This window comes from Nansenia antarctica, assembly GCF_963989245.1.
Source record: "Nansenia antarctica genome assembly, chromosome: 16".
Lineage (NCBI taxonomy): Eukaryota > Metazoa > Chordata > Actinopteri > Argentiniformes > Microstomatidae > Nansenia > Nansenia antarctica.
In genome coordinates this window covers 24,630,542-24,641,883 of record NC_137686.1, presented here as the reverse complement: position 1 = coordinate 24,641,883, position 11,342 = coordinate 24,630,542, and the positions used below count along the sequence as shown (strand labels likewise).

General features: G+C 47.2%; 1 protein-coding gene across 1 annotated transcript in view; it reads right to left on the bottom strand.

Annotated features, from left to right (window-relative positions):
- Nucleotides 1-222: 222 nt before the first annotated feature.
- Nucleotides 223-11,342, bottom strand: part of LOC308171875 (A-type potassium channel modulatory protein DPP6-like) — a gene marked incomplete at both ends in the record, with an annotated part of 79,699 nt that continues 68,579 nt past the window's right edge. Inside the window, 18 exons of the mRNA XM_080546782.1 lie at nt 223-366; nt 844-917; nt 1,270-1,342; nt 1,552-1,610; nt 1,866-1,965; nt 2,543-2,597; nt 3,377-3,571; nt 4,090-4,159; nt 4,409-4,507; nt 5,140-5,187; nt 6,525-6,637; nt 7,905-7,952; nt 8,395-8,486; nt 8,932-9,039; nt 9,309-9,347; nt 9,622-9,748; nt 9,876-9,973; nt 11,230-11,342. The exon at nt 11,230-11,342 is cut by the window's right edge and continues 42 nt beyond it. Of these exons, the coding sequence (XP_080402908.1) occupies nt 223-366; nt 844-917; nt 1,270-1,342; nt 1,552-1,610; nt 1,866-1,965; nt 2,543-2,597; nt 3,377-3,571; nt 4,090-4,159; nt 4,409-4,507; nt 5,140-5,187; nt 6,525-6,637; nt 7,905-7,952; nt 8,395-8,486; nt 8,932-9,039; nt 9,309-9,347; nt 9,622-9,748; nt 9,876-9,973; nt 11,230-11,342 (1,655 nt within the window). The remainder of the gene's footprint in view (nt 367-843; nt 918-1,269; nt 1,343-1,551; nt 1,611-1,865; nt 1,966-2,542; nt 2,598-3,376; nt 3,572-4,089; nt 4,160-4,408; nt 4,508-5,139; nt 5,188-6,524; nt 6,638-7,904; nt 7,953-8,394; nt 8,487-8,931; nt 9,040-9,308; nt 9,348-9,621; nt 9,749-9,875; nt 9,974-11,229) is intronic.

Sequence of the window (11,342 nt, the reverse complement as noted above, 5' to 3'; positions counted from 1 at the left end):
CTCTTTGTCAGTGAACCAGAAATGAGGAAGAGGAGGAAGAGTGATGGTGGTTGTGGTGGTGGTCCTTGGGGGACATGCAGGTATGGTGCTGTAAAGAAGAGCTGAAATCATACACACAGGGTGTGTGGGAGGGGGCGAGAGGTCATCATCATAATCTGTTGCATATTGTGCTGCAGTAACATTAGCTGGCGAGAGCGTTGGCTGTCGGGGGGGGGAGCCAGTTTAACCTTCGTCTTCGTCATCGTCCCGCTTTTCCTCGCTCGGTAACTCGGGCAGTCGGAAACATTCCTCGAAGAAGTTGACCAGTGTTTGGCTCAGGTGCTGCTGCTGCTTGTCGTGCAGGAAGTGGCTCTCGTCTGGGTAGATCTGCGGAGAGACGGACCGTAGAGAGAGAGAGACGCCAGGAAAGATTCGTTTTAGATTCGACACTGTTTTGTTTTGATTTTTTTTATTGCTTTGGATACACTGGTCAATAAATGTCTCTATCAAAAATAAATCCAAAAAGAGTTGAATATTCATTCACAATGTTTTACATTACATTTACATTTTTGGCATTTAGCATACGCCTTCTTTATCTAAAGGGACTTAGAACAATCGAAGGAAATTATTTTGGGAGGTGCGATTCTATTCAGGGATTCATTCACTTGTGATACCACAACCAAATGTTTATGTTATCCGTGTCTACCATGTCACTTTTATTGAGTAGCTACTAGCTACTTCGATTGCATGTTCATATTTTTAACAGTTTGTTAAATGGTGCAATTGCAGTGACTTCGCTTCCTTAAAGGGCCATAATAATGCACAAACAGATGAAATCAAAAGTGGTGACTTAGTTGAGCTTACCTGTAGAGTATAATTGGCCTTCTGACTGATTAAATGGTTTATGAATTTGGCAGAGTGCTGGAAATGGACCTTTTCTGAAAGGGGAGACAAGAGGTCACCGTGTAAGACACATACATACAGTAACTGTGATACCAACATGAACCAGTGAAGCCATCCATTAACTGGTTTACAAAGGATACGGCATGATCAACTCCTTGAGTGTTGTATAACCCAGGGGCTGATCCCGTATATATAAGTATATAATACAGCCAGTACTCTCAATTATAGAAAAATAAATGATCATTTAATACATGATCAGCAGTCACCGTGGACATGTTTTCAGAGTCAAGCCTTCCTCGGCACAGAGAAACAGATTTTTCCTCTATCAGAGTGCTGGCAGTATTATTGACCTATTATTACCAGAATGCTATGCTGTTCAATATTTACCATCAGCTGTTGGGTGGATGATCATGTACTTCTTATCGAGGAGCTGGCCGGCCCGGTGGGCTAGATTTGTCATCTGAAAGAGAAACACAACAACACTGAAACACCACAGAAGCAGCTTACCCAGCACAATAATAATAATAATAATCCTAACTTTTTATTTGTATAGCACTTTTCCTGCAAACGTTGCAGCTCAATGTGCTCCAATCATTATATAATTATATATATATATATATATAAAAATACAATGCACTGACAACGTGCATTAGGTGTCTTTGTCTTTACCGAGTATATTCGAGATTCAGTCTTCGGTGATCCGAGGTACCTCTCTGAAAATGCAGAAGCTGAGGAACAGAGAAAAGACGACAACATATTTGAACAGATAAAGAACCGCTGAAATGATCATATCGATCATCCAGAAAGAATGTATTGGGTAAAGATCATCCTGTTGTTTGTTAACTCTATGTTCCATGTGCTCATGTTATCTGTTGCTTGTTGTTTCTGTGTTCTCAGTTTTTCCCCATATTGGCAGCGTCTTTGAGCCCCGGAAAAGCGCTATATAAATACAATTAATTATTAGTAGTATTATTATGTTGTACCGTAGTACTCAAAGTCAGTGATGGGGGACACGACCGCTCCGCACTTCAGCATGGAGTCTTGTGAAGTCAGCAGCATGGTGGCTAGATATCCCCCATACACCTACACACACACACACACACACACACACAGAGACACGTTACTCTGTGTGAGGGACGCTTCACAGTGTCAGCTAGTCCATTCATTAGTGGTACATTACTGTTACAGCTTTGGCCTATTGTTCAGTACATTAACTTCATTTCAGAGGTAGAAGGCACTCTGTGAATATAGATAGAGGTAGCTAATCCTGAATTAAATGGCCACAGTAAGGTGGTGTTCCGCCCAATTTATGGACAAATTGTCTGTCCAAATTATCTTAATTTCTCCGGACACGATGAGAATAGAGCTGCCCTTGGTTTGGAGTGGCAGACACGAGATTGAATTATTGATGTGGGATGTTTCTCCCTTCTTGCTAGTCTGCAGAGGGGGGGGGGGGGGGGAATTCAGGGGAGGCTGGTGGAGGCAGAAATTGGAGGACAGGCTCATTGTTATGGTGAGGTGGTATCAAACGACCTCCACCAGCCTCCCCTCGGTAGAGCATCACAGCTCCACTAGAGGGCGAGCTTCTAGACACTTCTATTCCTCTGTTACCAGTCCTGCACTGAGAGGGAGTCAAGGCAACCAAGTGTTCAATTCTTACCTTTCCATACACTCCAATCCGACTTTTGTCAATGTACGTTTCTTTTGATATCAGTCTGGAAGAAAGACAATAGAAACACTCAGTGCTGTGACTTCTATAATGGGTCAATAAGTACTGACAACCCACAGTTATTCAGAGGGAAAGATAGATGAGTTAATTACATTGTAGGCTACTTGTAGGCTACCACCCTTGTAACAATACATTGACATGAGTATGAATATGATATGACCCAGTGAAACAGCTTGTGTCCAGCTAATCTGCCTGACTGTCATATAGACGACCTGGAACACAACCACAGTGTCAGGTCTCTCTCTCTCTCTCTCTTCCTCTCTCTCTCCCTCTTTCTTCCCCTCTCTCTCTCTTTCTCCCCCCCCCCCCCTCTCTCTCTCTCTCAGCTGCTTTTGCGTCCCCATCGTCTATCCTCTATCCCTCTCTTCCAGGGCACTTGGTCCCTCGCGTCCTCCCCTTCCTCGCCTCCTTCTCAAAACGTGTCAGAGGAGACCCTCCAAGGTCAGATCATCCTTCCTCCGATGCTCTTTGAGAAGGAGAAGAAGAAGTGAGAGGCGAAAGGGAAGAGAGAGGAGGCGAGGGACAGAGGGAAGGACCGTCGGGGACCCAGTAAACAAAGAGTCCAAAAGATGTCCTCAGGGAAGCTGGAATGTGGGTTCAGATGACGTCTTTCTAGGACGTCTTATGGACTACATCTGGACATCCTAGAAAGACGTCATCTGAACCCACATTCCGGGTTTCCCTTACTGGGGAGGGAGGCCTGCAGGGTCTGGGTGGTCTGTGGGGTCTGGTTGGTCTGGGGGGTCTGGTTGGTCTGTGTGTCACCTGAGAGCCTCCAGCTGGTCTCTCTCCTCAAACAGGCCCAGCCTCCTCCTGACCCGGTGCAGCAGGTTGGTTCCCTGGTAGCCGCTGCCGTGGCCGTCGAAGCGCATCACCACCGTGTTGTAGGTGCTCACCAGCACCGTGGCCCAGTCCACCTGGAACTGCTCCGTCACCATCTGTCCGCCCGGCGTGCCGTCCCTGGGGGAAACGAGGACCAGGGTGGAACCAATGAACCTCCCCCCCACACAGAACTTCTTTGGTTGTGTCTTCAATGTTGTCAGTTTTAGTGTAACATTAGGTTAGGTACATTGTGTGATCTGTTGGTCTGTGTAACTAAAGTAAACAGGATTTTGCTGCTTTAAACTTATGTAGTATATGTCTATTCATTGATTCACTCGTATACCAAATCCATTTGAATTGAAAACTGTTGCTTCAAATATTGATATGCGATTAAAATGCGATTCATTTCGGTTCATTAATTACAAAGCCTCTAATTAATTAGATACATTTTTAATATCGCGTCCCACCTTTAACTTTAACATATTTAATTTAAAGAAATATGCCTAATAAAAACACTATGAGAAAGACTATGATTATGAGATTATCCAATATCAAAGCCAAATGTCATGATTGTGTTATTCTATTGAATGATGTTTTTTTAAATCTACAACTTAGTAAAGGTTATATTATGCGTGAGTAAGAGCAGCCATACGTACACTAGCAGCAGCAGCGGGTAGTGAGCCGAGTCTTTGAACCCCGCTGGCTTCAGAATCTGCAACGTCAGAGCTGCAACGAACACACGCTGCGTCAACAAACGGGTGTCAATAACGTTGAACTAACGTTTGTGTATTTCATGTTTGGGTATTTATTGGTCTATTTACACCATTGTTCCTGTGCAAATCAACAGGTCTATATCATTATGATACTTTATATAACTATAAAATATCAGTGTTATCATAAAGAGTGCATCTGAACAGGATACTGATTAGTGTAAATATGTGCATTACGGTGTCCTTCCATGTTCAGGATACGTACTGTAATCATCGATGTCGATCTCCTCGTATTCCAGGATGGGCATCTGCATGTCATGGATAGTGTTGTTCACTCCCTCGTTCAACTCCAGATCGAGAACCTCTGGAACATTAGAAACAAACACAGGGTTCATATGTGACACAGTCTGATCATTTTGGTCCGCATGTTCGGCGACCATTCAAAATGTTCAGACTTTTCTTTTGAAACACGGAGCTACGTTTCAACGTTGTTGAGAATCACGACACAAACTTGAGAATCACGACACAAACTTGAGAATCACGACACATTGCAACGCAATGGATCCGGTGAGTAATCCCCACTGCTACCTAGTTAACTATAACACTACTTTACATTGTTAGCAGGCTCACAAAACAAGCTGTGTTAGTTGACTAGCGATGTGTCATCGATTTTCAACAGTGCGGAAATGTATTCACATTTTTCGAAAGAAAAGTCATTACATCAGATCCCGACGTGAGGACCAAAGCATTAGAATGTGTCACATAATGTATCCTTAGTTTATATGTTGTGTGTGGTTGTGGTTTCAGCTAAAGCATTACTATGCTAATGCATCAGAATTGTGGTCATGAGATGTGCCAACTCAAATGATTATTATACAATATACAATGACGATTATTAAAATGACTCATTGTTATGAAACTATGCAAAAATGAGATGTCAGCGCGGTCATCGCGGTGTATGATCAGGTCCCCATGAGATGACCAGAGAACACTCACTCTCTTTGTCTTCGGTGGTGTAGACTGATACACTGGGGACATCAGGGCCTGGACAGAACAATGGAGGGAGAGAGAGAGAGAGAGGGACAGAGAGAGAGACAGAGACACAGAGAGAGAGGGAGAGACAGAGAGAGAGAGAACAGGTTAGTTACAGTATGTTTCCATGCATTGCTTCTTCAAGGCTAACAGTGAACGAACGGCCTCAGACGGGGCCTCCAATCAGACGCTCAGCCTCTCCCCCGCTGACGTCACGGCTGGTAAATAAGCCGTCCGCTAGGCTGCATCTTTCTTACTTATCTTAATTCAAAATTCAAGTCGAGAAATAACCCACTCAGGCAGGGCAACTGCTCAGAACCCACTATCCCTCAATCCCTGGGGGGAGCAAATGAATACCAGACTGTTCGGTGTATGTTGTGTGTGTTCAGTGTGTGTGTGTGTGTGTGTGTGTGTGTGTGTGTGTATGACTCAGGGCCCCCCGCTCTCTACAGAAGATCCAATTAATGAAAAAAGCCATTGCCCTTTCTCGCTGGAGCGGGGCGCTCTAAACAAATCTGCTCCCATGGCAACGGCGGCGCTCTGCGACGGGTGCGTTCGCTAAAGGGGAGAGAGATAACGATGATGGACGGTCCCCCAGGAAATGACACCGCGGCGAGTAAACAACACGGGGCGTCTCTCTGCTCTCCGGTTTCACGGCTCTGACAGACGAATACAGGAAGGCGTATGAGGACGGTTAAAAAACAGTTTGAGGGGCTCCGTGCCAGCTGTGAGTGAGTGAGTGAGAGTGTGTCTGTGTGTGTGTGTGTGTGTTGTTTCACAAGGCTCTGGCGTTGCGTAACGGCTCATTAGCAGGCAGCAGCGGCGGTGGTTCTAGCGGTGTGTACTAGCGCAGTCCGATCCAATCCAGGCCCCAGACACCGCCCTGAAGGCTAACTCGATTGAGTCTTCTGGCCGAGGAGCGGCGGCCCCCGTAGCCTCGGACCGATCGATACCGCAGACTTAACACACTGCTTAGACCGCGAGCTGCCCCACAGAGGGACTATCTGTCAATCCCAAACCCACCCGTAGTCCCTATCCCCCCTAGGCAGGGAGAGAGTATTGAGTATGAGGATCTGAGAGTATTAGATGGGTTTAGGCAATATGGTGATCGTTACCCAAAACCCAGAAGAAATGCCCCCCGCCCCCCCTTCATGTTGCTTATACCTATGCAGTCCTCTCAGGTCAATACAAGTGCCTAGGGTGAAGAGACAAGGGTTGCTTTGGGATGCAAGGAATTTGGGGGGGGGGAGGGGAGTGATTAATCACCAGAAGATGAACGCGACAGGATAATGCGTCAGTGATTTAAGCTACGGCGGTGGCGTTTTAGGTGAGGAGGTAAAAGCGCTCACCTTTACAGTTGAGCAGGAAGTACTGCATGTTGAGGCTGAAGGAGCCGTCCACGTAGCCGCAGCCGAAGTCACATGACAGGCAGCGGCGGTTGTACGGGCCGACCGTGTCCGCGCTGGGAGACGAGGAGCGAGGGGAACACGACACCGTTACGACATGTATGACATCAGTATCATCAAGGAAACACGATCACTCGGCATGATATCGTCATGACGATGGTCATGGACAGTGGAGGCTGGCGGAGGTAGAAGGAGGGGTTGGAGGGGTTCGTTTTAATGCACGCAGCGGTCGTCTGTGGCTCAGTTGGTCGGGCGTGGCGCTAACAACGCTTAGGTTGTGGGTTCGATTCCCGCTGGGACCGTACAGTATATAAATGGACCTAAAAAATTTACGCACTCACTGCAATGTACCGGTAAGTCACTTTGGATAAAAGCGCCAGCTAAATGGCATATAAACACGTGTTTGATACTGTTGTAGTTTTATATCAAATAGACTGAGAATTGAAGTCTGTATCTCTACATTCTGGGAAATCGTAGATAACAATTCAGTCTGCCTGGGGACGGTGCCAATGACTTGTTGCGCACTTACTCTAGCGCTTCCTGTCACCACATTTGTTTGCCAAGATTAGTGATCTCATAAAGGGTGTCGATTTTATATGTAAGGGGTGTGCTCAGAGAAGGAGGAGGCTCTGGGGCTCTGGACTTTGCAAACTCTAGACTGCTCTCATGTAACTTTATTATTTTTTATTTTTTTTATTTTTTATTTTAATTTTATCCCTTTTTTCACCTAATTTGGTATCCAATTATCCCCTGCCTATTGCGTAGGATCCGCCGCACGACCCCGTGGCCGGCAGTCCCAGAGGAGATCGCCAGGCAGACTAGCTGTCTGGCTCCTCGAGCCCAGCACCGTTATTCCGGCACCCCGGGGGCGGTGTTGCGCGACGGATCCTTGTCCGGAAATATTCCTATACCGCCCTCGGGAGCGACCGCTCAATATGCCGCTCCCTGTGTGTGCCCCGGGCATATCCGGATCTGGCGAGACCGGGATTCGATCCCAGTCCCCGGTGGGCAGCTTGCACTAGTGGCTAGTGCTTAGACCGCTACACCACCGCGGGGCACTCTCATGTAACTTTATTAATAAAAGGCTTCAAGCTAAGTTGATCAATCTCCTGGTGTTCAACATTCAATATCAATAGAGAAGAAACCAGATTAAATCCACTACAATACCATATTCCGTTCCGTGTATTACAATGAGCCCCGGCTCCTATGATTTCTACCTCCACCAGCCTCCCCTGGAACACACTTAATATACATAAGAGATTGTAAAAGAAAGCGATGAGTGGGTTTGAATCCGAAGTGAATCTGAATATGTTGAACTCTGACCTGTATAGGTGGCGTCGTTTCGGGTCGTCCTCTGTGCTCAAGAAGTATCTGTGAAAACAGCAGAAAAGATCCATCTGTCGAGGCTCATAAGTTCAACGAATAGAAAATGTATATATGTACATATATGCAAAATATACAATATATATTGCATTTTGATTCATGATGACTGACCTGGAGGGGGGTATTCCATCAACATCGCTAAAGGAAAATCCAGGCTTATTTTTTGATAAGTCTTGCGAGATATTATTATATTATATCAAAATAAGCCTAGATTTTCCTTTAGCGGCATTGATGGAATACCCCCCCTGTTCATTGGACACTGATACAGTCTATACGGTGTGTTGTGGGCATGTCTACAGTACAGTAGAGTGGAGGGGGAGTGTTACATGTCTACAGTAGAGTGGAGGGGGAGTGTTACATGTCTACAGTAGAGTGGAGGGGGAGTGTTACATGTCTACAGTACAGGGGGAGGGGGGAGGGGGGGTCTTACATGAGCTGGCTGGCGTGGTTGTAGCCCAGGATCTGAGTGACGTCCCAGTTTCCTGACGTGAGGGACTGCAGGGTGTCGGTGCTCATGTTGTGCTGGAACACCACAACAACAACAACAACAACAACAACAACAACTATGTTCAATTGAACTTTGCCGCAGATTCAGATCCACTTGCAGACAGACCGTAGGTGTGCTAGTGTCACTTATAAGCACTTTCTAACATTGGTTTTACAGCCGTGTATAAATACAATTGGTTGACTGGTTGACTGGTTGACTGACTGGCTGGCTGGCTGGCTGGCTGACTGACTGACTGACTGACTGACTGGCTGACTGGCTGGCTGACTGGCTGACTGGCTGGCTGACTGGCTGACTTGCTGGTTGGCTTGCTGGTTGGCTAACTGATCAATCTATTCCTGGGGAAACAGTCATAGTGGGGCTGGCTGTGACCAAGGGAGTGGCATAGCCTAGAGGGCATGGCTTCTAGAATGTGCCGTGCTATAAATAGCTTGGAGGGTACAAACAGTGAGGTTTCTCTACCTGTGACGAGGACATGGAGATGTGGAAGAACTTGCCCCGCCCCCCCTGAGGGATGGCTCTGGTGAAGAAGAACTTGAGGCCATCGTGGGAGAATAGAGGAGCCTCGTTCTGCAGTGTGAAGAGAGGGGGATCAGAGAGAGAGAAAGAGAGAGAGAGGGGATCAAGGGGAGAGAGAGGGGGGGGGATCAGAGAGAGAGAGTGTGTGTGTGTGTGTGTGTGTGTGTGTAGCCTCAGGGTTTTATCTCCTGCTGTTCGGTGTCTCATGTCTCTCCTAACACACGCAGACGTGCCACACATACTCAGCACATTACTCCCAGCGCAGCGAAACTCTGCATGGCGGAGAGCGGCGTTGCATAATTCTTAATCGTGTCACATACCTGTCTGTGCAGCCAGCTCTCATTCTCATCCTCGTGTTTCTGGAAAAACACAAACAGAGTTTTTGATGCGAGTGAGGGAGTGTAGGACAGTAAAATAGCATAATATATGTAACATCAGTGTGTGTGTGTGTGTGTGTGTGTGTGTGTGACAGTAAAATAGCATAATATATGTAACATCAGTGTATGTGTGTGCGTGTGTGTGTGTGTGTGTTCGTGCGCATGCGTGCATACGTGCGTAACATCAGTGTATGTGTGCATCATTTATGTAACATCAGTGAGTGAGTGTGTGTGTGTGTGTGTGTGTGAGTCCCACCTTGGTACACACTCCCGTGGTGGCCTCACACAGCGTGAGTATGGAGTTGTTCTGCGCTCTGTTCAGCCAGTTGACCGCCAGCTTGGTGCTCGTGGCCCACTTGACCATAGTGATGTAATACTCCTTCCTTCAAACACACAACGACCACAACGTGTCACAATGAGGTTACGGCACCACGAGCGACATCATCACAGACAGACACTCGTCTCGTACTGCAGTACCAGGGAACAGACTCCCACCCAAAGAGCCCTCACCCTATCCTGGGGTCTTCTGGTTTCTTCATCTCCACCGTGTGCAGGGGTCCGTTCAGGCCGACCACAGACAGGTGGACTACAGGGTTCTCCTCCCCAGCCTGCAGGGGCCACACACACATAAACGGACTGACTTATAAGCGCCTTTATCCAAAGCGCTTTACAACGGCCTCTCATTCACCCATTCACACACACATTCACACACCAATGGCGAGGTAGGCAAGCTACCATGCGAGGCGTCGGCCCGCTCATTGGGAGCAATTTGGGGTTCAGTGTCTTGCCCAAGGACACTTCGACATGTGGCCGGCCAGGGCTCGAACCGCCGATCTGCCAACCTTGCGATCATTTAGACGGCGGCTCTACCTCCTGCGACCTCCTTGATAAGTTTCAGTCTCCTGGTTACAAAGTTTAGCATTCTGTGTATTTGAATCTGACACATATACAGTACATACATACAGGACATAGTAGCAGAACAACAGTCTCTTGTTCTTCAACAGACTGTGTCAGATGAGGGTAGAGAGAGCCTGGGGCGGCTGGTGGGAGGCAAACAGACGAAGAAGAAAGGCTTCATTATAATGCATGAAACAGGATGTGGAATTGTATCAAACACCTTCCTCGTTCTATTCCATGCATGACAATGAGTCTGTCCTCAGACGCCCCCCCCGCCCCCCCGCCTCCCCCCCGCCCTCCCCCCTCCCCCCTCCTTCCTACCATCCGCCCCGGGAAGAGACAGAGGATGTCTGCGAGATCAGACAGAGAGAGAGATCAGATACAGATGTAATTATTTTCTTTGTTAAGAATTTGTTGTTAAGTTTAATCAATTAATCGTGTCACATTTCCCCCCTTTGATGGCATATGATATGACGCCCCGAATTTAACTAAAGTCCAGTCGCGCAGTTGTTGCACTTGTTACACTTGTTACACTTGCACTTGCCCCTCTAATATCAGTGCAGACTGTCGGGTAGGAGCATGGGTTGCTAGCCTACAGAGCACCGCTGTTCTGTCATGAACTGGCCTGGTAATGAAGCATTGTTCTTTTTTATTTGATGACTTATTTGATGATGTTTGTTCGATTGATAGCGTGCAACTTAAGTTGTGAACGAATCGCGAGTGTCCGTGCTTTTCTATGATACTACTGATGACGTATCAGGGTATTGAAGGGTCGTCCCATTTCATAGGAGATGATTTCAACCACTACCCCTTGTAACTCTGTTCCGAGGGGCAAGCCGAAAAGCGAGTGGCACTCCAAAACGAGGGGTAGGGGTAAGTAAACATGAGAAATGGGATTGGGCCTTGGTAGACGCTCTAGATCGGAGTGAAAGAGCGTTATTTTGGAGATCCAGTCCAGGACTCCTACCTTAGGGTAGTGGTACTCCTGGCCTGCGGGGTAGGGGGAGCCAGTGAAGATGGGGATCTCCATCTTGGGGACCAGGGTGTCGTTGATCGTGGCGTAGGCCAGGCGGAGGCCGT